This window comes from Bombina bombina, chromosome 6 (genome assembly GCF_027579735.1).
Source record: "Bombina bombina isolate aBomBom1 chromosome 6, aBomBom1.pri, whole genome shotgun sequence".
Lineage (NCBI taxonomy): Eukaryota > Metazoa > Chordata > Amphibia > Anura > Bombinatoridae > Bombina > Bombina bombina.
Genome location: NC_069504.1, coordinates 1,046,332,701 through 1,046,360,396, shown reverse-complemented (window position 1 = coordinate 1,046,360,396; position 27,696 = coordinate 1,046,332,701). Strand labels below are relative to the sequence as shown.

Here is a 27,696-nt window from a genome sequence, read left to right as displayed (position 1 = left end):
GCTATCTCTCCCCCTCTCTTTTGCTGTCTCTCTCCCCCTCTCTCTTTTGCTGTCTCTCTCCCCTCTTTCTTTTGCTGTCTCTCTCTCCCTTTCTCTACCCCCCTCTTCTGCTCTCTCTATTCACCCTCTTCTGTTCTCTCTCCCCCCTCTCTTTTGAGCTCTCTCCCCTCCTTTCTCTCCCTTCCCCTCTCTATCTCTCTCCTCTCTCTATCTCTCCCCCTTCTATCGCGCGGCTATGCCCCCTTCACGGCAATTCACACCCGACCACGCACCCTTCACACCGGCCACGCCCCCGCTCATGCCCACTTCTACCGCAGATCAGCTAGGGACTCAAAGGCCAGGTGTGTTTGTCCTCATGCTGTCTCTACTGCGCATGACAGCTTCAGACAAACACACTTGGCCTTTTATTATATAGGATATTGTTCCTTACTATGTATTTCTGCATTATATAAATTGGACAAATACTGTGACACACATTTTTTTTTTAATGATCTCATGTTTTTGTATGTAGGGACATTAAAGTGTTAATGTGTAAGATAGCATGGTGCCGGTATATAAGACGGCATCATGCATATCATCTTTAGTCTATAAGGAAGCACCACTAGGGGGCGCAAAACGCGTCAAAAGTTTTGTCCGTGTGCTGTATTTTTTACATTTGATGGAATAAAGTTCTTTTTTTTTTTTTTTTTAAACCTCTGCTGTGCTGCCGGATTTCATTTCTACATTTGGGACTGTATTTGGTTCTACGCTTTTCACTGGCATTGCACCTTGCCTATGTGCTTAACTTTTTTCTACTGCCGTTGTTTTTTGGCGTGTGACGTCATCAGTGAGTGCCTGGGATTGCCTGATGCTTAGTGAGTTTGGAGTGGGGGCTCTACTACTGAATTTGCAGAACTTTTTTTCACTTTCTGCAATGAGATTTTTTTTTGTGAAAATGTTTCTAAAGGTCATTTTGACATTAAATTTAAATGAGTCAGTTACACTAACGCACCAGCTCAATTGCATTGTATTGATTAACTGGAGAATAAAGGCATTTTAATGTTGTATAATATATATACAGGAGTTGAAAATTGCATTGCAAATTAGCTGCATAGAATTTTTTTTTATGTTTTTAAAATATCCAATAAATCCGTTTCCTTTGCTCTTGATCTAACATCACATATGGTAAACATGCAGTAATAAATAGTGCATTTCTCACAAGAACGTCTTACATTCATGACTGCTTAGCAGGCCAGGAAAGGCTAGGAGACAGTCATCAATCAATGCGCTTTTGCTTTATAGTGCTGCTATACATCAGGCTGTTCTCTTCTAACAGAGCTGCTCCATATTTGACTATTCTCTTCAAAAAGCGCTTGACTCTGGCTGTACTGTATTAAGGAAAGCTACACAGTGCATCCAGAGCACAGCGTTGTTTGAAGAGAACAGCCTGATGTGGAGCAGCGCTAACAGTTCCTGCATGTGCCTTGTTCTTTCTGAAGACAACTGCATTTTCAGCAATGACATCTGTTACTGGCTAATAGAAAATTTCTGCATTAAACTGACACTAAAGACAAAATAAAACACATGCGCATTTAAGAGACTTTCCAGTTTACTTCCATAATCAAATTTTGCATGCTCACTGTCCGAGGCCCCAGCTTCTACTGCGCACGTGCATAAGTTCACAGTGTATAGGTATACTGGTCTGAATTTGGCTGATGGCTGTCACATGATACAGGGGGACAGCAAATGAGAAAAAAAATTGTCAGAAAAAAAAAATACTGCTTATTTGACATTCAGAGTAGGTATTATTGTATTGTCTTTTTTTATTATGCACTTGTTAATTATGCCATTCTACTGTATTTAATAGCCCTTTAGGTGCTAGGAGAGACTTATTGGGGCTCCAGTTTCTCACATTTACTAGTCACACTAATGTTACTTTTGTATTTTCCAGTGCTTTGCCATGCACTCAATATGATATTACATCTACAGTCCGTAAGGGTTACCCTTCTTCCTCAGTTATACTAACCATGGTCAATATGGATATCTCTCAGCTCTCTGGGATGATTAGATATAATTATATTTTCATATTCCCGCCTTCTCCATGCTAATATTGTTTTTAATGTAGGTTTCCTAAAGGAGGATGTAGTGATAGTTTTATACTATGTAGTGGGGATCTAAATAGTTATACTGCTCTTTGCATTTGAGTTATTGAACCAGGGCAGGCTCATATCTATGCTTTAAATTAAGCTGCTTTATTTTTTAACCCAAACCTCCAGGACCCAGAGACATGCATATATTTACAGAGAAACTGAATGGGCCCATTATCAGCCTCACACACAATGATTTAATTGGAGGGATAGTTTCTTAAGGATATACTTGGTGATCTCATTGTTTATTATCTTATCTCAAGGAAGTTATTAGGGTTTTAAAGCAGGCTCCTATTTCAGTACACATTAAGCAAAATAATACTGAGTAGTAGCAAAAGACACCACTCATTAGGGTTGCAAAGTATTTAGTGGAAATAGAACCAAAAACGGACAAGAGCTTTATATATATATATATATGACCCCTCCTCAAGTTCTAAGATTTTTCAGACTAGAAAGCTAAAATATATACATACTGATCTTTCCCTATCTTAAGGTCCAAGAGTGACCTTAAAGGGACAGTCTACACCAACATGTTTATTGTTTAAAAAGATAAATAATGCTTTTCTTACCTATTCCCCAGTTTTGCATAACCAACACTGTTATATTAATACACTTATGACCTCTGTGATTACCTTGTATCTAAGCCTCTGCAGACTGCCCATTATTTCAGTTCTTTTGACAGACTTGCATTTTAGCCACTCAGTGCTGACTCATAGAAACTCCAAAGGGATGAGCACAATGTTATCTATATGGCACATATGAACTAGCGCTGTCCAATTGTGAAAAACTGTCAAAATGCAGAGATAAGAGGCGGCCCTTCAAGATCTTAGAAATTAGCATATCAGCCTACCTAGATTTAGCTTTCAACAAAGAATACAAAGAAACAATGCAAATGATGATAAACGTAAATTTGAAAGTTGTTTAAAATTGCACTGTCCCTTTAATTGTTTCATTATTGACTGGTTTCCTTCATATCATTGTCCTACCCGTAGTTTATTGCAGGAGATCCACTAGTGGTTCCCAATGTCTTCACTGGAGGAATATGTGTCATAAAGTGTTTATATATATATATATATATATATATATTCAACACAAAAGATTTGAGAGAGTGGTGACTGTGAAAACCCAGGCACCATTGGAAAGCGCTAAAAATCCTAATACAGAGGTAGAGCTGCTGTTTGTGTGCAGGTAAAGAGTGGCAAGGTGAACCCTCAACCCGCCTCTCAGTGTAGGAATATATGCAAAACAAGATTAGTGCAAACTTTACAGCGCTAAACCGGGTATCAATAAAATGTGTAGAGAAAAAACAGAATTTATGCTTACCTGATAAATTACTTTCTCCAACGGTGTGTCCGGTCCACGGCGTCATCCTTACTTGTGGGATATCTCTTCCCCAACAGGAAATGGCAAAGAGTCCCAGCAAAGCTGGCCATATAGTCCCTCCTAGGCTCCGCCCACCCCATTCATTCGACCGACGGACAGGAGGAAATATATAGGAGAAACCATATGGTACCGTGGTGACTGTAGTTAGAGAAAATAATTCATCAGGACACGGATGAAGGGAGGGAGCAAATCAGGTTACCTAAACGGAAGGCACCACGGCTTGCAAAACCTTTCTCCCAAAAATAGCCTCCGAAGAAGCAAAAGTATCAAATTTGTAAAATTTGGCAAAAGTGTGCAGTGAAGACAAAGTCGCTGCCTTACATATCTGGTCAACAGAAGCCTCGTTCTTGAAGGCCCATGTGGAAGCCACAGCCCTAGTGGAGTGAGCTGTGATTCTTTCAGGAGGCTGCCGTCCGGCAGTCTCATAAGCCAATCGGATGATGCTTTTAAGCCAAAAGGAAAGAGAGGTAGAAGTCGCTTTTTGACCTCTCCTTTTACCAGAATAAACAACAAACAAAGAAGATGTTTGTCTGAAATCTTTTGTAGCCTCTAAATAGAATTTTAGAGCACGGACTACGTCCAAATTGTGTAACAAACGTTCCTTCTTTGAAACTGGATTCGGACATAAAGAAGGTACAACTATCTCCTGGTTAATATTTTTGTTAGAAACAACCTTAGGAAGAAGGTTTAGTACGCAAAACCACCTTATCTGCATGGAACACCAGATAGGGCGGAGAACACTGCAGAGCAGATAACTCTGAAACTCTTCTAGCAGAAGAAATTGCAACCAAAAACAAAACTTTCCAAGATAGTAACTTAATATCTATGGAATGTAAAGGTTCAAACGGAACCCCTTGAAGAACTGAAAGAACTAGATTTAGACTCCAGGGAGGAGTCAAAGGTTTGTAAACAGGCTTGATCCTAACCAGAGCCTGAACAAATGCTTGAACATCTGGCACAGCTGCCAGCTGCCAGTCTTTTGTGTAGTAAGACAGATAAAGCAGAGATCTGTCCCTTTAGAGAACTTGCAGATAATCCTTTCTCCAAACCCTCTTGTAGAAAGGAGAGAATCTTAGGAATTTTTATCTTATTCCTTGGGAATCCTTTGGATTCACACCAACAGATATATCTTTTCCATATTTTATGGTAAATCTTTCTAGTTACCGGTTTTCTGGCCTGAACCAGAGTATCTATCACAGAATCTGAAAACCCACGCTTCGATAGAATCAAGCGTTCAATCTCCAAGCCGTCAGCTGGAGGGAGACCAGATTTGGATGTTCGAATGGACCCTGAACAAGAAGGTCCTGTCTCAAAGGTAGCTTCCATGGTGGAACCGATGACATATTCACCAGGTCTGCATACCAAGTCCTGCGTGGCCACGCAGGAGCTATCAAGATCACCGAGGCCCTCTCCTGATTGATCCTGGCTACCAGCCTGGGAATGAGAGGAAACGGTGGAAATACATAAGCTAGGTTGAAGGTCCAAGGTGCTACTAGTGCATCTACTAGAGTCGCCTTGGGATCCCTGGATCTGGACCCGTAGCAAGGAACCTTGAAGTTCTGACGAGACGCCATCAGATCCATGTCTGGAATACCCCATAATTGAGTTATTTGGGCAAAGATCTCCGGATGGAGTTCCCACTCCCCCGGATGGAATGTCTGACGACTCAGAAAATCCGCCTCCCAGTTTTCCACACCTGGGATGTGGATCGCAGACAGGTGGCAGGAGTGATCCTCCGCCCATTGAATTATTTTGGTCACTTCTTTCATCGCCAGGGAACTCCTTGTTCCCCCCTGATGATTGATATATGCAACGGTCGTCATGTTGTCTGATTGGAACCTTATGAATCTGGCCTTTGCTAGTTGAGGCCAAGCCCTGAGAGCATTGAATATCGCTCTCAGTTCCAGAATGTTTATCGGGAGAAGAGACTCTTCCCGAGACCATAGACCCTGAGCTTTCAGGGATTCCCAGACCGCGCCCCAGCCCACTAGACTGGCGTCGGTCATGACAATGACCCACTCTGGTCTGCGGAAGCTCATTCCCTGGGACAGATGGTCCAGGGTCAGCCACCAACGGAGTGAATCTCTGGTCTTCTGATCTACTTGAATCATTGGAGACAAGTCTGTATAGTCCCCATTCCACTGTTTGAGCATGCACAGTTGTAATGGTCTTAGATGAATTTGTGCAAAAGGAACTATGTCCATTGCTGCAACCATCAACCCTACTACTTCCATGCACTGCGCTATGGAAGGACGTGGAACAGAATGAAGAACTTGACAAGTGCTTAGAAGTTTTGACTTTCTGACCTCTGTCAGAAAAATCCTCATTTCTAAGGAATCTATTATTGTTCCCAAGAAGGGAACTCTTGTTGACGGAGACAGAGAACTCTTTTCTATGTTCACCTTCCATCCGTGCGATCTGAGAAAGGCCAGAACGATGTCTGTATGAGCCTTTGCCTTTGATAGGGACGACGCTTGTATTAGAATGTCGTCCAAGTAAGGTACTACTGCAATTCCCCTCGGTCTTAGAACCGCTAGAAGGGAACCTAATACCTTTGTGAAAATCCTTGGAGCAGTGGCTAACCCGAATAGGAGGGCCACAAACTGGTAATGTTTGTCCAGAAAGGCGAACCTTAGGAACTGATGATGTTCTTTGTGGATAGGAATATGTAGGTACGCATCCTTTAGATCCACGGTAGTCATAAATTGACCTTCCTGGATAGTGGGTAGAATCGTTCGAATGGTTTCCATCTTGAACGATGGTACCCTGAGAAATTTGTTTAGGATCTTCAAATCCAAAATTGGTCTGCAAGTTCCCTCTTTTTTGGGAACTACGAACAGATTGGAATAAAATCCCATTCCCTGTTCCTTTATTGGAACTGGGTGTATCACTCCCATCTTTAACAGGTCTTCTACACAATGTAAGAACGCCTGTCTCTTTATTTGGTTTGAGGATAAGTGAGATATGTGGAACCTTCCCCTTGGGGGTAGTTCCCTGAATTCCAGGAGATAACTCTGAGAAACTATTTCTAGCGCCCAGGGATCCTGAACATCTCTTGCCCAAGCCTGAGCAAAGAGAGAGAGTCTGCCCCCTACTAGATCCGGTCCGGTCTCCTTCATGCTGTTTTGTTAGCAGCAGCAGGCTTCTTGGCCTGCTTACCCTTGTTCCAGCCTTGCATCGGTTTCCAGGCTGGTTTGGGTTGTGAGGCATTACCCTCTTGCTTAGAGGATGCAGAATTGGAGGCCGGTCCGTTCCTGAAATTGCGAAAGGAACAAAAATTAGACTTATTCTTGGCCTTGAAAGGTCTATCTTGTGGAAGGGCGTGGCCCTTTCCCCCAGTGATGTCTGAAATAATCTCTTTCAATTCTGGTCCAAATAGAGTTTTACCTTTGAAAGGGATGTTAAGCAATTTTGTCTTGGATGACACATCCGCTGACCAAGACTTTAGCCAAAGCGTTCTGCGCGCCACGATTGCAAACCCTGAATTTTTCGCCGCTAATCTAGCTAATTGCAAAGCGGCATCTAAAATAAAAGAGTTAGCCAACTTAAGTGCGTGAACTCTGTCCATAACCTCCTCATATGGAGTCTCTCTACTAAGCGAGTTTTCTAGTTCCTCGAACCAGAACCACGCTGCTGTAGTGACAGGAACAATGCACGAAATGGGTTGTAGAAGGTAACCTTGCTGTACAAAAATCTTTTTAAGCAAACCCTCCAATTTTTTATCCATAGGATCTTTGAAAGCACAACTATCCTCGATAGGAATAGTAGTGCGTTTGTTTAGAGTAGAAACTGCCCCCTCGACCTTAGGGACTGTCTGCCATAAGTCCTTTCTGGGGTCGACCATAGGAAATAATTTCTTAAATATAGGGGGGGGAACAAAAGGTATGCCGGGCTTATCCCACTCCTTATTCACTATGTCCGCCACCCGCTTGGGTATAGGAAAAGCGTCTGGGTGCACCGGAACCTCTAGGAACTTGTCCATCTTGCATAATTTCTCTGGAATGACCAAGTTGTCACAATCATCCAGAGTAGATAACACCTCCTTAAGCAGTGCGCGGAGATGTTCTAATTTAAATTTAAATGTCACAACATCAGGTTCAGCTTGTTGAGAAATTTTTCCTGAATCTGAAATTTCCCCATCTGACAAAACCTCCCTCATGGCTACTTCAGATTGGTGTGAGGGTATGACAGAACAATTATCATCAGCGCCCTGCTCTTCAGTGTTTAAAACAGAGCAATCGCGCTTTCTCTGATATGTAGGCATTTTGGATAAAATATTTGCTATGGAGTTATCCATTACAGCCGTTAATTGTTGCATGGTAATAAGCATTGGCGCGCTAGATGTACTAGGGGCCTCCTGCGTGGGCAAAACTGGTGTAGACACAGTAGGGGATGATGTAGTATCATGTTTACTCCCCTCATCTGAGGAATCATCTTGGGCAATTTCATTATCTGTGGCAGTACTGTCCTTACTTTGTTTGGACGCTATGGCACAATTATCACACAAATTTAAATGGGGAGACACATTGGCTTTCATACATATAGAACATAGCTTATCCGAAGGCACAGACATGTTAAACAGGCTTAAACTTGTCAATAAAGCACAAAAAACGTTTTAAAACAAAACCGCTACTGTCTCTTTAAATTTTAAACAGAAAACACCTTATTACTGAATATGTGAAAAAGTATGAAGGAATTGTTCAAAAATTACCAAAATCACCACAGTGTCTTAAAGCATTAAGAGTATTGCACACCAAATTTCAGAGCTTTAACCCTTAAAATAACGGAACCGGAGCAGTTTTCAAATTTAACCCCTATACAGTCCCAGCTATAGCCTTTGCTGAGACCCAACCAAGCCCAGAGGGGAATACGATACCAAGTGACGCCTTCTAGAAACTTTTCCAGCAACTTTCAGATCCTCACACATGCATCTGCATGTCCTGCTCTCAAAATACAACTGCGCAGTAATGGCGCAAAAATGAGGCTCTGCCTACAACTAGGAAGGCCCCCTGACTGGAAAAGGTGTCTAACATAGTGCCTGCCGTTTAATAAACGTTCCCCAAGTGTATAAATGTGAAATATCAGCCTAAACATGTATAAAATGCCCAAATAAAGCAATCGATTTAGCCCATAAAAGTGTCTACCAGTTTTATAGCCCATATTAAGCCCTTTATTCTGTTTGTTTGACTAAGAAAATGGCTTACCGGTCCCCATGAGGGGAAATGACAGCCTTCCAGCATTACATGGTCTTGTTAGAAATATGGCTAGTCATACCTTAAGCAGAAAAGTCTGCTAACTGTTTCCCCCAACTGAAGTTACTTCATCTCAACAGTCCTATGTGGAAACAGCAATCGATTTTAGTTACTGTCTGCTAAAATCATCTTCCTCTCACAAACAGAAATCTTTATCCTTTTCTGTTTCAGAGTAAATAGTACATACCAGCACTATTTTAAAATAACAAACACTTGATAGAAGAATAAAAAAACTACATTTAAACACCAAAAAACTCTTAACCATCTCCGTGGAGATGTTGCCTGTGCAACGGCAAAGAGAATGACTGGGGTGGCCGGAGCCTAGGAGGGACTATATGGCCAGCTTTGCTGGGACTCTTTGCCATTTCCTGTTGGGGAAGAGATATCCCACAAGTAAGGATGACGCCGTGGACCGGACACACCAATGTTGGAGAAAATATTCTCAGTTTATAATATATGTGTAAATGATATAAAAGGAATCCCTAAATATATCTTTCTATATGCCGCCTACTTACCTCATATGATTGAGGGGCCTGGATGTAATTAGAATATTAAGCCTATTTTGGAATACATTGTGCCATATACCACTTTAAACTGTTCTGGATGCTGGACTAAATATTAAGAACTGTGTCTAACACACATACTTTTTGGATTCTGACTCTGTATTTTTGTATATCCAGGCCCCTCAATCATATGAGGTAAGTAGGCAGCACATTTTTTGATAGGATCGTAGCTGTTTCAGGATTCCACCCACTAGGTAACTCTGAGCTCTCGGTCAGGTGAGGGACCTCTGATTATCCTTGGAACTTGTGTGTGTCACAAAATTTTCCCACTTCTCTTGTGAGAACAATTCCAGGCTCAGAAAAGAACAGTGCTATAATACTGCCAGGGTGCAGCTGGATGTTCTGTCAGTTAAAAGAAATCAGACGATACTTTTGTAATATGCAGAACATCTCCATAAACAAACACCATTCAATCTGTATTTTTGTATATCACAAACTACTTCTGCTAAATTGTGGTTAATGTTTGCTACTCGTTAACATCAGTATTATTATTCTGTGTTTCTTTTTCTAAGTTTTTAGATAGAATTACAGAAATAGAAAGATATATTTAGGGATTCCTTTTATATCATTTACACATATATTATAAACTGAGAAAAAAATTTCTCTACACATTTTATTGGTACCCGGTTTAGCGCTGTAAAGTTTGCACTAATCTTGTTTTGCATATATATATATATATATATATATATATATATATATATATATATATATATATATAGACAGCAGGCAGGCAAGCACTAACGGTTAACATTTCATCCACCCAGGGTGCTTCCATAGTATTGATAGTTGATAGTATTAAAGAATGGGGATGCACTCGCCAGGATTTCCAAAGTTACCTTTAATGTAACGTTTCGGGGTGTATACAAAATAACAATACACAACCTACTTACCACCGTGCCTTTTAAACTAACCTAAGTGATACAGTTCACTGCCCTCCCAGTGTATGTGACTACCTAATAATATAAACATTTTAACTAAAAGTGAACACCAAGTGCCCTATCTTAATAAAAGAACCACATAGCAAAAATGTGTACATAGCAATGATCACAATAGGTTAAAGGAGCAGTGAAAAACCTTTTGGGAAACTCTGATATCAGTCCCTGATAGGCCATATGTGCTTTAATCTGATTCCGGCCTGTGGTTGGTTGCCATAGCAACCAAAACTAACCACAACGGCCCCAAATACTGGGTAAGGCATGATATGGCCAATCAACGGTACTGCAACATGAAGGAGCGCCCAACCCCCACACAGTCAAGCCAATCACCCAGAAATAACATACAGCATAATATGTAAATTGAACACAATTAGACAAATTGCACAATACATCGTAGGGCTATACATAATATAATTACAATTACAAAATTGGCCAGTAATTAGAAAACAAGCCGTATAGCTGGTACGCAATGCACCCCTCAAGTGCCGGACTATCAGGATGGAAACCAGCGTTCTAAGCGCTGTCTAATACTGTACGGTCTGGAGGTGTAACATTGTGAGCCAATCAAGGGGCTAGACTACGTGGTAGAGCCCCAGGGGCATGTTAAATACAAACAGCAGGGCTTAAAGTATGCGTAAGGCATCAAAGTCAAGATACCAATAAACATAAACAACGTCAACAGGCTGCTACTCCAGGCGCAACCCCACTTCTAATGGACAATACATATATCAGCATGCTCAGCGCAACCAGGCAATGTCCGGCATAGAGGCTTGACATAGATAGCCAATCAGGGGGCGTGGTGCACCCTCGGGATAAACATGTTCAAAATGAAAAACTATGCAAGTTAAACCAGGGAGGGGGCAGAGAGAGAAGGGAAGGGGAAAGGTACATAGTATCGTATTGGAAACCCCATATATGGTAAAACATTGCAAAATGTGCCAATACAGCCTATGTTGCCAAAGCAACTAAGTATGCGACTTAGTAATTAGAAATAACATGAGGACCAGGAGAAAAATAAATTAAATGAAAGAAAAATGAAAAAAAGAGTAAATAAAAAAGGATAAACAGAGAACAAAGAAAAGTACAAATACATGTATAAAGAGGGTCATTTAACTAAAGAATAGATCTAAAACATGTACAAATCAATAAACACATAGTTGCCATGTAACTTTACAGAAAACAATGTCAGTCTAGATGAACATTTAGGCCGTTCGGGACGAGGGTTTCCAATCTGTGGGTCCACCTAGCTTCTCTTTGCAGAAGAATTTTCCCTCTGCCCCACCTCTAGATAAAGGTGGTACATGGTTGATGATCGTGTATTTTAAATCAATCACTGTGTGTCCTTTTTGGACGAAGTGTCTTGCCACTGGTTGGTCCGATGTTCCCTTCAGAATGGCCATACGTATAGACGATCTGTGGTTGGCCATTCATGTCCTCAAATCATCAGTCGTTTTCCCAACATAAAACAGGCCACAGGTACAGTGGGGTAGGTACACAATGTATGTGGTTGTGCACGTCAGGCGATAGCTATGTTTGTACTTCATCTTCTTGGTGGGATGAGTGAAGTAAGGTCCTGTCTGTAAGACGCTGCAGGTTGTGCAACCAAGACATCTGAAACAACCTGGTTTTGTTTTCTCCAACCAGGACTTCTTCTGATAACAAGGACGGGGGATCCGTCTTTACCAGCATGTCCCTTAGTGATGTGGCTCTTCAAAAGCCCATGCGTGGTGGTACCATATTTTGAAAGGCAACGCTGGATTACTCTTCACGATGTCCCAGTGCTTGTTGAAAGAATCTCTAAGACATGATTTGTCGCTTGTGTACGTTGTCACAAAAGTGAGTTGTTCCTGTAGTCCACGAGTTTTGGGGGTTTCCAACTCCATCAACTGTTGATCAAGGATCCTCAAGGGTTTCCCTCTGTCCTGGAATCTTTTGTACATTTCTTCCATCTGCTGTTGGGCTCTCTCCTCATCTGAGTTACTATTGCGTTGTCTTGTTATCTTGTTTTGTTATCTTGCATTTGTTGATTATGCAAATCTACTGTGTTGACTGGTCCTTTAATATGTTTATATGATTAGGTAGTCAAATACACTGGGAGGGCAGTGGGGGTCTACACCTGTTGATTGCTGATTGTGGAAGTGCTGATTGTGGAAGTGGCATCACAGGTGATGACCTGGAACTGTATCACTTAGGTTAGTTTAAAAGGCACGGTGGTAAGTAGGTTGTGTATTGTTAAATTTTCTGTTATATTTTCTGCTATATTGCTACTATTAGATCAAATATCAAAATTAATTTTACAACAAGTGTGCGCAGCCTAAGCTCCCAGTAGTGATACTCATTTTTTTTGAGTTCACTCCTGTGATCTTATAATATATATATATATATATATATATATATATATATATATATATACACACACACATATATATATATATATATATACTGTATATATAATGTACTTTTTTGATGTTGTTTTGTTCACAACACTGCATATGTACCTCCTCTGTTCAGATGTTCATTGGTGTTATGAGGTCCAAGAGTGGCCTGTTAACATTATAAACTGAGATTCTTTGAGTTATATACATGTTCATTTATAGACTGTTTATACACAGTGCTTTGTATGTACTCTTCTGGAGAAAGCCATTTCCAAATCTGCTTTGAACCTCAAAAAATATAAATAAACACTGAATAGTGAACAATAAAAAAATACTGAGAGCTGGGAGATATCTATATTAATGGTGGATAGCATAACTGAGGAAGAACAGTAATCCTTACTGACTTTAATTAATGATCAACAAAATAAGACAGGATTATACACAAACTTACCTCCTAGAACGCCCATAAACTTTTCCAGTAGGAACAGGATCTGCTTTATATACATCAGATTTTTTGCTTTTAGGCGGCCCCTGTGTAATAAGAGGGAACATGCAATGCAGGTGAATAAGAACACCAGTAAACATACAACTAGTAGTCTTGGTTTTGTTTACTTTTTCTTATACAACTCATATACTAGAATAAATGACCAATCAATTTTGAATACATAAATTGTCACAAGGATAGTTGAAGGTAACTTCATGAAGAGTCTCATCCACATATAACATTGTCAGGCTCTATAGAGCCCACTAACGTCATATTTTTTAGCTCTGGCGTTCGTGTTACAAAAACATTTGTGGAGCAACATCCCCAAACCAAAAAATGATTTATTTATTTATTTATTTTATTTTTTAAATCTGGTGAATTAGCTAATCTCTTTAACAACAGACAGTGATAAATTACCATTCCAAAATCCCAGTAATTTATTTAGACTGTCTTAGATAAGACATAAGAGCTATCATAAATCCTGAAAGTCCACTCAAAGCAACATGAAAAAGTATTATATATTTTGTTTAAACCTGGTGGACTTGGATCACTAAGATCACACTATCTAGCAACCCAGTTTTGCTGTGAATAAATTAAACGTCTCAAGGGCCAATGCACTTCACCCCAATAATAAAGAGGTAAATACTTCAAAATGAATGAATACTACGAAAGCCTAACATTTTATTGACCCCTGAGCACAAAGTACTCATATAACAGAGTGAGACCATAGAATCAAATAACCTTAGTGACCCCTGATGCAAGTGGGATGAGTTTCAAAAGTGAAATAAACATGGCCAACCAAGTCTCACCTCATAAAAGAGAACCCCCCCCCCCCCATTTTTCTAAGTTATATCTGGCTCCTGATCACACAAAACATTAACATAATTTCAGTTAATGAGATTAAAAGGCAATGACTTTATCATGATGTCATGGAGTTATACTCTTCTTTTTAAAGTAACAGACATATGGTTGGACATGAAAATATTTTCTATGTTACCTATACAAACAAAAGAATGGCATTAGTTTATGGAAGAAGGATCTTCCTCCCGATAGAATAAAGGGGAAAGGACACTAGTTTTGACCAAAATAGATTTACATCTGTCACTGAGAATTCAGAATTGTGGAACAAGTACTGAGGCTGGTTTGAGAAACCTTTATGTTAATGTGCTATGTTTTCATGGGTCAGTAAGATGCCTCGATCTTGCCGTTATGTTTTGTTATTGGGTGTTATGCTAACAGCATGTATACAGCATAAGTATTAGATTTTTAGAAATCATACCTTTATGGGAGTAAAACATAGGTGATTGGGGGATGCCTCATACCTTCTCAATGGTAGATATAAAAATGGCAGTAGTCTACTTAATTGAATTCACCAAATGAGGCACAATTTCCTGTATTACATCATACACCAGACATATAAAACACCCATCACATTAAAGAAAGGATTTCCCTCTATCAAATGAGGGGCTACATGTCCCTCTAGAAAACAGGTGATTACCAAAGGAATTGGAAAAAACAAATGGTCTTATACATGGAGTTTAGGGTGTTCTGGGCTAGACCCTTGCTCCTCATCTTAACACTACAATTGTATAAGTGACCCTCTTAGGAAGAGAGACTCCTATTTCAAATGATGGACTACAAACCCATGTGTTATCAGGTAATTACAATAGCAAAGGAACAAGAGCTAGATTTACTAAAACTCATCTGGTGAGTATAACCTCACTTCAGAGGCAACTGTGAGATTCATAAAAATAATGGGTGTAACCTCACAGGAGCCACAAGTCGTGAGAGCAAAAACTACCCTTTACCATTTACATGAATCTCATTCTTGTGTCCCGACTATTCTGAGGGCATCCGGCAACACATATAAAAAAAAACGTAAACATGAAATATTCAGCAAAATATAAAACTGCTTATGTTTTAAATAATATAACCTGCTTCATATAAAAGTCCATTCATATCTTTATTTGGGCAAACCTCACCAAGTTTAAAATGGTAAAGTTAAAGGGACATGAAACCAAATTTTTTTCTATCACGATTCAGATAGGACATGCCATTTTAACCCCTTAACGACATGCGTTGTACAGGGTACGTCGCACACAACCTGGTCTTTAAAGACCAGCGACGTACCCTGTACGACGTTGGGGTTGAAAGCGGCTGGAAGCGATCCTGGAAGCCATCGGTGCATTAAGTAATGCAGCGGTGGGCGGGATCGTGGGCGGGCTCGCTGGGGGCGCGCACGGACGCGCGCGCGTGCACGGGGGAGGCGGGCGGGCGCGTGCACGGGGAGGGAGCGGGTGGGAACCATTACACTATGGAACAAATTTGGTTATACATATATAGGGAGAGAGGGGGGTATATAAAAGTATAAAAGTTAATATATATAATCTAAGTGATCTGGGAGGGGGTGGGGGTTTAGTCTTGGGGGGGGAAGCTACACTACAGAAAAGTGGGGGGAAAAAATAAAAAATATATCTTTTTTTGTAAACTGGGTACTGGCAGACAGCTGCCAGTACCCAAGATGGCTCCCAAAAATGTAGAGGGGGAGGGTTAGAGAGCTGTTTGGGGGGGATCAGGGAGGTTTGGGGCTAAGGGGGATCCTACACAGCAGCATATGTAAATATGCTTAAAAAAAATAATAATAATAAAAAAAAAAAAGATACCTTTTATTTTAGTACTGGCAGACTTTCTGCCAGTACTTAAGATGGCGGGGACAATTGTGGGGTGGGGGAGGGAAGAGAGCTGTTTGGGAGGGATCAGGTGGTCTGATGTGTTAGGTGGGAGGCTGATCTCTACACTAAAGCTAACATTAACCCTGCAAGTTCCCTACAAGATCCCTAATTAACCCCTTCACTGCTAGACATAATACACGTGTGATGTGCAGCGGCATTTAGCAGCCTTCTAATTACCAAAAAGCATCGCCAAAACCATATATGTCTGCTATTTCTGAACAAAGGGGATCCCAGAGAAGCATTTACAACCATTTGTGCCATAATTGCATAAGCTGTTTGTAAATAATTTCAGTGAGAAACCTAAAATTGCGAAAAAATTTATGTTTTTTAAAATTTGATCGCATTTGGCGGTGAAATGGTGGCATTAAATATACCAAAATGGGCCTAGATCAATACTTTGGGTTGTCTACTACATTACACTAAAGCTAAAATTAACTCTACAAGCTCCCTACATGCTCCCTAATTAAACCCTTCACTGCTGGGCATAAAACACGTGTGGTGCGCAGTGGCATTTAGCAGCCTTCTAATTACCAAAAAGCAACACCAAAGCCATATAAGTCTGCTATTCCTGAACAAAGGGGATCCCAGAGAAGCATTTACAACCATTTATGCCATAATTGCACAAGTTGTTTGTAAATAATTTCTCTGAGAAACCTAAAGTTTGCGAAAAAATTTGTGAAAAATTGAAAAAAAAATTGGATTTGATCGCATTTGGCGGTGAAATGGTGGCATGAAATATACCAAAATGGGCCTAGATCAATACTTTGGAATGTCTTCTAAAAAAAATATATACATGTTAAGGGATATTCAGGTATTCCTGACAGATATCAGGGTTTTGATATAGCAAAGTGCTACTTGTATTTATTGCCCTATAACTTGCAAAAAAAGCAAAGAACATGTTAACATTGGGTATTTCTAAACTCAGGACAAAATTTAGAAACTATTTAGCATGGTTGTTTTTTGGTGGTTGTAGATGTGTAACAGATTTTGGGGGTCAAAATTAGAAAAAGTGTGTTTTTTTCCATTTTTTCCTCATATTTTATATTTGTTTTAATAATAAATTATAAGATATGATGAAAATAATGGTATCTTTAGAAAGTCCATTTAGTGGCAAGAAAAACGGTATATAATATGTGTGGGTACAGTAAATGAGTAAGAGGAAAATTACAGCTAAACACAAACACCGCAGAAATGTAAAAATAGCCCTGGTCTTTAAGGGAAAGAAATTGAAAAATGGCCTTGGTCCTTAAGGGGTTAAACAACTTTTCAATTTACTTCCATTATCAAAGATGCTTCATTCTCTTGGTATCCTTTACTGAAGGAGCAACAGTGCATTACTGAGAGCTAGCTAAACATATTTTGTCAGCCAATGACAAGAAACATATGGGTGTAGCCACCAATCAAGCAGCTTGTTCCCACTAGTGTAGGATATGTACATATTTGTTTCAACAAAGTATACCAAGAGAATAACGTAAATGTGAAAAAAGAAGCGAATTTAAAAGGGTTTTAAAAATGACAAGCTCTATCTGAATCTTGCAAATTTCATTTTGACTTTCCTATCACTTTAAATCATGAGTCTTTCTTGTATTAAACTCTGAGAGAATATTTCTGAATTCCAGTTTGACCTTTGAGAAAACCGCACCTATGAAATGCCTTGTTTGCTAGCACAAGATATATTTTACACAGGAAAGCGGTGTATATAAATGCAACTATTTAAATTGTTTCTACATACAGAATTCAAAAATTAAATTTAAAAATGCATTACATATTTAAATGGGCATAACTGTAAAAATTCAACGGTTCACAAGTGCATTTAAACTATCATGATTGAAATGTGCAAAATGAAATTATCAAAACTAAAATATGCATGGGTTTATTTCAATTTTGAATAAAAGCATGATTGCAATATACTTCAATTAGCAAAATCGCTTCTAGTAAAACGTATTGCTGTTTCAGTATTTAAATGTGCTCAGAGGGTCAGCTTTACTTGTATGATGCAAACTGCATCATCAACAGCTAGCTCCCTGAGAAGAAGGCGGTGTTTTAATGAGAAGTGTTTTGGTAATACAAGTATACTCAAAACATGCTTCTATTTAAAACTGCCAACGGAAACTGCAGTGCTACAGACACAAATCCCAAGTGATCCCAAATCAATTAGGCCAGAGATATCAGCAACTTTAAATGGTCCCGCCTCTGCACACTGTCCTAATAAGCAAACCACAAACAAATTTAAATTGCCCTAAACAAGAAATACCACAATCAACACTTTAACAACATAATAAATGTATTCACAATACTATGTATCAAAATATAGTAGAAAACTAGTGCTGCTAATTGGATCAGCATTTCCGCTCAGGACCTGCACTGGTCTGCGGATCCCCAGCAAGACTTTAACTATGTGATTAACCTCTTTGCAGGGGTTAAACATATAGCATTACAGCATCGCTAGTGTTAAATTTGCATGTTTAAAACATTTAAATGATTACAACTATATGCACAGCTTTGGTGGAAGTAAATACAAAATAAAAAAATAATTAAATGCACATATATCCTAATCAGTTGCAAGTGACTATTCTCTACTTCGACACCTAAAAATTATTTATGTTCCCAAGTGAGCTCTTGGTTTGTCTATCCTTCTCTTTCTTTATATTTTTGCAAGGTACCTCATGGACCTGGTGTAAAAGGTCTTCCAGCTGCCGGCAATGACAAATAACTAAAAGCACAAGAGGGTCTAGCAACTAGAATGATGTAGCCACCACAGAAATATATATCAAGACACCTCCTTTGAAAGATAGATCATTCAAAGATCCATCAAATGCTGGTGTTTTGTGAAAGTGAATGGATGCTAAAAAAAAAGACATGCCCTAATACCCACAAATGGGTTAAACACACAGTAGAAACACCACTCTAGACTTGCAGAGCACTGCTGGTAGATTATGTGATCAACATAGGTCTAGGGTCGAACTAGAGCATGTAATTTTTTTTACCATAATGACCCTTTAAACTGTCATTTACCATAATCTCTATAGAAAATGACATAAGAATTGACATAAGAAAAACATTCCTGCATTCCACATGATGTATGTGGTTAATCAACAGAAAAAAACTGCTTCAGCACAAGGGTATAAAATTGTTTAGCAGTGGGGGGGGGGGTTTGCGAAGCCGATAGCTAAAGCAGCTGGATGTGTTGGTTTCTGAGCTCCTGACTCTAAACCTTAATTATTGGAAATTATTCATTTATTGGAAATATCCATAAACTGAACTATATTGTCCACCACTGCTGGAGTTCAGATCTCTGCTTCAGGATCAGACACCCAGCCTATGTTTTGCAGCACGGCAACATGGAGAGTGACAACGCGGTGCCTGAGATTGCATAATTTGCCTACAGACCTGACTGGAAAAGCGGTTAGGGTCTGAAGTGGACCTGCACAACTTATATAAGATCATCCCTACGGAACATATACCCTGCAGGACTTCAAAGAGTGGTCTACAACCTATGGTGCTTAGGCAACCGGGTTACTGAGCAGACAAGTGGCACTGCTACGAGTTCCCATATCTTTGAACTGTTCAACACTCCATCCAAAAACGCTATCTAAGCTTGTAAAGTTGACTTGATTGAAGAACTGTGCTATTTACACCCCTATCAGAACACCTTGAAAACCATCTGGCATATCAGCTTTGTTTGTTTGCCGAAAACTGCTGGATGCTCACTTCTCAAAGTTTCAGGCAACGATAATGGCGGAATGGGACTCTTTAAAAGAAGTTTGCAGACCCTTCACCCAAAGGACACAGTCATTGACTAAGCCTCCAATTGCCCCCTGTCCATCCAATATGTTGGGCACTGCAGCAAAAAACATAAATTATGCTTACCTGATAATTTCCTTTTCATCTGATGGAAAGAGTCCACAGCTGCATTCATTACTTTTGGAAAATAAGAACCTGGACACCAGGAGGAGGCAAAGACAGCCAAAGGCTTAAATACTCATCCCACTCCCCTCATCCCCCAGTCATTCTGCAGAGGAACAAGGAACAGTAGAAGAAATATCAGGGTGAAAGGTGACAGAAGAATATAAGGACCACCTCCCCCCTTAAAATTATGGATGGGGAGCTGTGGACTCTTTCCATCAGAAGAAAAGGAAATGATCAGGTAAGTATCATTTATGTTTTTCTTCTTAAATGGAAAGAGTCCACAGCTGCATTCATTACTTTTAGGAAACCAATACCCAAGCTATAGAGGACACTGAATGCCAAGACGGGAGGGTACAATAGGTGGCCCATACTGAGGGCACCAGGCCTGAACCTCTACCCAATAACGAAAACCCTGCTTCGTCTGAAGCTGAGAAAAATTTAAAAGGAAAAGCCCCAATGACACTGACTCGCAGTTAGTCCAGAAGCCAAACCAGAGACCGCAAACGGACTCGATTGAGCCAACAGTCCTCCAGGAGACACCGTCGCACAACAAACGGTCCACCACCACTCATCTCCACAAATAAAGGAGACACCAGTCTAAAACCCCAAAGGAGCAACGGCAAAGGAGAACCAAGGAAACTGAAAGGTCCCCTAATACAAAAGAACACCTCCACGAGTGAGCCCAGTTCAAAAAGACCCAAAGGGGCCCACACAGGGCAAGGAGGCCACGCCTATACCAAGCAAAACCCGGGATAAGACAGGGCACAAAGAAATAACAGACGTCTCTCCAACATCCTGCAAGCACGGAATGCAAATAAAAAGGCAAAGTCGCCCCAGTGTCTGACCATAGAATACTAAAGCATTCGACCATGAAAAAGTGTGTAATACACCCAGGTGAAAAAAAAACAAGTTTGAGAAAACAGGGGCCATAACAGGACGACACAGAGGGTACTTGCGAGGAAGAAGAAGCAGTCAGGCAAGAAAAGACCGCAAAAGCAACCCCCAGGGAAACCTAAGTCGCCGGACCTACACACAGGTCCCTAAGAAGGGGAACACAAAACCTCAATTGAGGTCCCCCGAGAAGGAGAGTATACCCTCAGAACCTGAAGGAAGAGTAAACCTTCTTCTCATCAATGGAGCAAGTTGAAAGGAAAATCTATATCCTAGCAGACAAAGCTAACAGGATAGACTCAACAAAGCTCATTCATCCAGAGGAAACTGCGACCCGAACACAGTTCCTTAGACCGCTCGGCCATCCTGACCTGCAGACCCACACCCAGCTGGACCAACCCAGCCTCAGGGATCCAAGACAGGGGGAAAAAAGAATCCCGAAACAGGTACAGGAACGAGCGTAAGGATAGCACAGCCATCCCCACAGAGTACAAGTACAACACAACTCTGAAAACAGACAACAAGGCCATAGACCTAAGGATCTATTAAATAAAGGCCCAACAAGTCTGCATGGAGCCAGCAAGACCCCAGGGGGAACCAATCCCACCTTTCCGCCTCCCATCCAGGAGGAGCCCCAAGCAACGACTCTATCTCCATAGACATTGTCCCAAAGACACTGGCTAATGGGAAGAAAAAATTCCCAACACAGATATCCTAGAAGAGGACCCCCTACAAGTAGCTTGCCGAGCAGAGGCACAGCCAACCCATTCACCAGGGAATCCATGGGAAGACTGGCAAGCTGACCAGAGGAATGCAACCTTAAGGCGCACCAGAAATTAGACATCCAACGCCAGCAGCTGGGTATGAACCAACCACCCTTGAGGCTCAAGCCACACGGCTAACCATGTGATACTCTGTGACAAAGAGTAAAAAATATTCTGAAAACCTGGCCAATCATGGTTAGGTAGATGGAGCAAGGACAGAGCCCAAGTCCACACTACCATGGAACACCCCGACCAGTCCTGAGATCCGAGATTGCAAAACCACCCAAGACTGGGTCAGGAAAAAGGCCAAGCAAAGCTTCAGCAACCGGAAGCCTCAGGGAGAAAAATAGGTCCGGGCACCTAAAAGTTCAAGGCAAACCTTACCCTAGAACTAAACACCCCAACTGGCCAAAAAGTCAGACACAAGGGTATGGGAGCATATCCAGAAATTCCGGATAGCGAAATAAACTCGAAGGCCCTGTCCAAAGGAAGGAACCACCCCTAGCTAAAGTCCAACGCTCCAAGGAGCAAAGCTAGAAGTCGTATAAAGATACTTCTCAGAGCCTCCAGAAAAGGGATACCTCGAGGTAAAAAAAAAAATCCTACTAGCCGGACTAGTCTCCCTATCACCTCCGCACAAGCAGAGGACACAAGGAAGAGAAAGGCACTAAGCCCCAGCTCCGGAAAACCCAGAGCTAAACAAAGATCCCTAAAAGGAGATCCACTCACCCGGAGACAATGGAAGTAGACCCAAAGGTCTCTATAACTCAGACAGACAGTACACGTCAAAGAGTAAGAGCTGCATCTAGATACACTAGAAACAGCTTATGCAAACACCTGCAACTGGTTTAAAACTGCAAACCTTCTGCATGCTAGACAGCTATCCTGTACAAGCTGTTAGATCAAGCACAAAAGGACAAATCCAGAGGCCTAAAAACCAAGGCCAAACCACTCAATTGTGGTAAGGGGCATTAAGCCCTCCAACCCTCCACCACATAGGGGAGGAAAACTCTAAGTTCTGATGAAATCAGATGTCAGATAGAGTGACGCAGCGGAAAATTCCCCTGCCCGGTACTCTATGACTGAAGGCTATAAGGACAGAAACAAACCTTCCCATCTCACGGACCCCACAGGCTCTCTCAAATGCTTAGTTGAATCATGGAAAACAATGATAACCTGAGCACTCGACGCTTCTACCGAACTAGCCGTGCAGAACAGCGCCACGTGTCTGAACAGCCGCAAGATCAAACAAACCCGACAGGACCAGCCTGCACCCAGGGTCCCAACCAGCAAGCTGCATAAATTCTCCCTCATAGTGGAAAAAACGGAAAACAAACAAATTAAACATAGGACTAACATGTCCAAAACAAATTCCGAAGAAGTAATAAAGAGTATCAATCCCAAAAGGTTCCCGAAGGAAACAAAAACAAATAAAAGGCATCCCATCGGATATAAATAAAATATAAGGCAACCCGGAGGGATACCTCGAGGTAAAAAAAAAAATCCTACTAGCCGGACTAGTCTCCCTATCACCTCCGCACAAGCAGAGGACACAAGGAAGAGAAAGGCACTAAGCCCCAGCTCCGGAAAACCCAGAGCTAAACAAAGATTCCTAAAAGGAGATCCACTCACCCGGAGACAATGGAAGTAGACCCAAAGGTCTCTATAACTCAGACAGACAGTACACGTCAAAGAGTAAGAGCTGCATCTAGATACACTAGAAACAGCTTATGCAAACACCTGCAACTGGTTTAAAACTGCAAACCTTCCGCATGCTAGACAGCTATCCTGTACAAGCTGTTAGATCAAGCACAAAAGGACAAATCCAGAGGCCTAAAAACCAAGGCCAAACCACTCAATTGTGGTAAGGGGCATTAAGCCCTCCAACCCTCCACCACATAGGGGAGGAAAACTCTAAGTTCTGATGAAATCAGATGTCAGATAGAGTGACGCAGCGGAAAATTCCCCTGCCCGGTACTCTATGACTGAAGGCTATAAGGACAGAAACAAACCTTCCCATCTCACGGACCCCACAGGCTCTCTCAAATGCTTAGTTGAATCATGGAAAACAATGATAACCTGAGCACTCGACGCTTCTACCGAACTAGCCGTGCAGAACAGCGCCACGTGTCTGAACAGCCGCAAGATCGAACAAACCCGACAGGACCAGCCTGCACCCAGGGTCCCAACCAGCAAGCTGCATAAATTCTCCCTCATAGTGGAAAAAACGGAAAACAAACAAATTAAACATAGGACTAACATGTCCAAAACAACTTCCGAAGAAGTAATAAAGAGTATCAATCCCAAAAGGTTCCCAAAGGAAACAAAAACAAATAAAAGGCATCCCATCGGATATAAATAAAATATAAGGCAACCCGGAGGTTAACGCCAAAAAAACACAGGCCTACCCGGAGGACCAGCCAAACGGAGCCCTATCTTACAAAACTGGGAAAGATCTCAAACAAATGACAATCAGGAGATTACTTTATCCCCTCATGTCTAATGAGGTGTACCATTCAAATTATTAGACTGAATATCCCCGTATCTAGTAACGATAGGGTCATTCAATAACTGAAAAACGAGTCTGTGCAACACGCGAAGGCACGCAATCCTGTAACAGAAGGCACAACACTCAGGGACAGTTACACCCGCGGGGAACTGTAGAGGCCCTCCCCAAGGCGGAAGGCCCGGGACAATAGGATAAGAGCACATTCTCAAATAAACGTCTTGACTCTGCAGACGAACAATCGCCAACATTATGTGGAAGTAAAAACGTGCTGCAACCTCCGGGGGGGGAACACGCCACCCCGGATGGAGGAAACATAAACTGGGTTACCCGCATGTGAAGAAGTATGATTTGGTAGGGAACTTGCCTCTCGGAGGACAGGACCCCCAGAGGCGGATGGCGCAGCAGTCCCTTGATTCCCCGAGCCCGATGAACCAGGCGCTCTGAAATGGCATACGGAACAAAACTGGTTGACAGTTGTCAACGAGGCCACTCTGGATTCATCACCGGATACAGAATCTGAAATCAAAATAGTCTCAGTATCAGAATTCTTCGCAACTGAATCTGAAATTAACACAGTCTCAGCATCAGAATCCTCCATAACTATATAGAGGATATTTATGGCTGGGGAACTCACCACCTCCTATGACCAGACCCCTGCAGACTAAAATTTCCTTTGCCACGCGGTCGGGAATGCGGAAAAGGAAAAACGGAAAGTAACCACGTCCAAACACAAGGTGAACCGTACAGTCCAAAAAAGGTGCGCCCAACCAAAAGGCCATCTCACTTCCAAAGGCCTCAATGTTCCAAACCACAAGTCCAGTAAACACCACACGCACGCAGGTTGAATCACATAACAGGTAAACAAAAAAGTAAAGGAGCACCAACCAGAGTTGTATTCAATAAAAAATTTAGTTTATTGAAACAATGTTAAAAAACTCTTGGTAACCCAAGCCGGAACAATGTTTGGGAGGTCAGCAAAGAAACAGCTGATGCGTTTCGACACAAAGCCGTAATCAAACCTGCTACCGTTGTTATCTAAAACAAGCCTTATAAAACTGCCTCCTACTGGACAAGGTTCTTAATTGGTACTTAAAGGGAAACTGAACCCAATTTTTTTTTTCTTTCATGATTCAGATAGAACATGCAATTTTAAGCAACTTTCTAATTTACTCCTATTATCAATTTTTCTTCGTTCTCTTGCTATCTTTATTTGAAAAATAAGGCATCTAAGCTATTTGTTTGGTTCAGTACCATGGGAAGCACTTGCTCATTGGTGAATAAATGTATCCACCAATCAGCAAAAACAACCCAGGTTGTTCACCAAAAATGGGCCGGCATCTAAACATACATTTTTGCATTTCAAATAAAGATACCAAGAGAATAAAGAAAATTTGATAATAGGAGTAAATTAGAAAGTTGCTTAAAATTTCATGCTCTATCTAAATCATGAAAGAAAAAATGTGGGTTCAGTGTCCCTTTCATAATAAACAGTGTAAAGTGTACCTTAAAGTCACAGTACTAAGACCATTCAAATAACATTTCAGTGAATAACAATTCATAACACAAAGAAATAATAATAATAATAAATAAATACCACGTTTTTACAGATTAAGGATGTAACTATTTTTATATCCAAATATGATAGAAACTTATCGTATCTTAAATGAATCCTTATCCTTGCACTTTAGCGAGAGATGCAAAAAACAGGTAAGTAATTATACAATATTCATACAATATCTGATTCATAGTTCAAATGTGCAGGTATTGGAGTGTAAGAGAATTCCCTGAACCACTATAACTCGAATTTAATTTCTTCTCATATAACACAATGCATATCAGTGTGTGAAATAATAACCATCACAATCACTATATCATCTGGATTATCCCATCAAAGCATTAATTATATGGGGAAGGGAGAAGAGAAAAGGAGATATAGAAATTTACTTCTACCATTTACATTTTCTGTAGACTTATGTACCTTCGGGAGGTGATGTCAAGAGACATGTTTGTCGGTGAGGCACTGAGACAACTCACGAACCCACATGATTATCGAGTTCTAACTTCCAATCCCACCAGATTATTTAGGACAAAACTCAGGGATCTGGTGGATGATGGGGTGGAACAGGGCCACATCGACCAAGCGATAAGTGAATATCGTCTTGTCTCTCACCCCACTACTCCCGTATTTAAAGGGCCACTGTAAGTAAATATTTTCTATGCCTGTTACTAACTAACTACCCCAAATATGCTTTTTATCAATAGCATTTCATTAACATATCTCTACCGTATATCAGAAATCTTGTCTGCAAATTTAATTGTTTTCCAAACCCACTCCGTGGGTATCCTTTGCTCTGTACCAATCCGTTTACAATACCTAGGTTTCAAAATGGCGCTTTAAACACAAAGTTATTGGTTTAAGTATTTTGAACACACAGTGCTGAAAATAGTGGGCAGGATAACGTGACATCATCGGCAAATAAAAGATATAACTTTTAGAACGTTATGAAACTTTGTTTTGGAGAAAATGTAGGTCAGTAGGTTTTAATTAATGTTTATTAACTTTAATATGTTAGTTGTTTAGCTTAAAAATTATAACAGAAAGTAATCCTTTAATCATCTCCCGAAGGTACATAAGTCTACAGAAAATGTAGTTGGGAGGCGTATAGTCAGTGGCATAGGATCGCTACTCGAACACCTATCTGAGTGACTTGATTTACTTCTTCAGCCAATGGTGCTTGACTTATGGAGTCATGTGCAGGATTCAAAGCATATACTTAACATTGTCTCCAAGATCGAGTGGCAAGCAAATTACAAGTGGCTCACTGTTGATGTTAAAGCCCTGTATTCCTCGTTTCCCCATGAAAAAGGTCTACTAGCCATAGCCTTTTTTATGAGGAAATATCATGGAGAAAATGTTACCTTTTGCGACTTTGTATTAAGGGTCACTGATTTTTTGTTACATCATAACTACTTTGAGTTTGAGGGGGTGTTCTACCTCCAGGTGTGTGGTACTGCTATGGGTCAAAATTTGCACCCTCATACGCCAACCTCTTTATGGGGTGGTGGGAGAAGGACCACATATTTGGGGGTGGGAACCCCCTGAGCTCGAAGATAGTTATATATAAAAGATTCATAGATGATCTTTTGTTCATCTGGAGTGGTGATGAAGGAGAACTAAACTCTTTTGTAGGTTATTTAAATGAAAATTATTTGGGGATAAGTTTCACCTACGAGTGGAACCCCTCAAGTATCAATTACTTGGGTCTGACACTCAGTGGCATCTGTGGATGGTATGTTTCGACTACTGTATACAGAAAGCCCATTTCGGGAAATACCCTTCTACATGCCTCCATCTGCCATCCAAAGAGTGTTTTCAGGGGCATTGCTAAGGGACAGTTCATCCGATTGAGGAGGAATAGTTCAGAGGAAGCACAATACCAAGATGAATCTTTAAAACTTTCTAAACGTCTAAAAGAAAGGGGTTACAGCAAAAATGTAGTGAGTACAGCCATGAATACTGTAACAAGAATTAAAAGAGTAGATTTGCTAAGCAAGAAAATTCCCCTGACTCAAAAACAGGATTTTGAGGGTGACAATTTACTCTTTATCACAGAATACTCAGAACAGTTTAACAAAATGTGTGACATAATTAAGAGACACCTCCCTATCTTACGAGCTGATGAGGGGCTGGCTAACCTACCCCTCAAAAATTGTAAATTTGCCTACAAAAGAAGTAGAACCATTGGGAATAGAGTTTCTCCAACAAAGCTCCC

At 40.8% G+C, this 27,696-nt stretch overlaps 1 protein-coding gene across 1 annotated transcript in view; it reads right to left on the bottom strand.

The window, feature by feature from the left end:
* Positions 1–27,696, bottom strand: part of DDX11 (DEAD/H-box helicase 11) — a 552,545-nt gene that overhangs the window by 180,176 nt on the left and 344,673 nt on the right. The window contains exon 14 of the mRNA XM_053718816.1: positions 13,086–13,165. Coding sequence (XP_053574791.1) covers positions 13,086–13,165 — 80 coding nt within the window. The remainder of the gene's footprint in view (positions 1–13,085; positions 13,166–27,696) is intronic.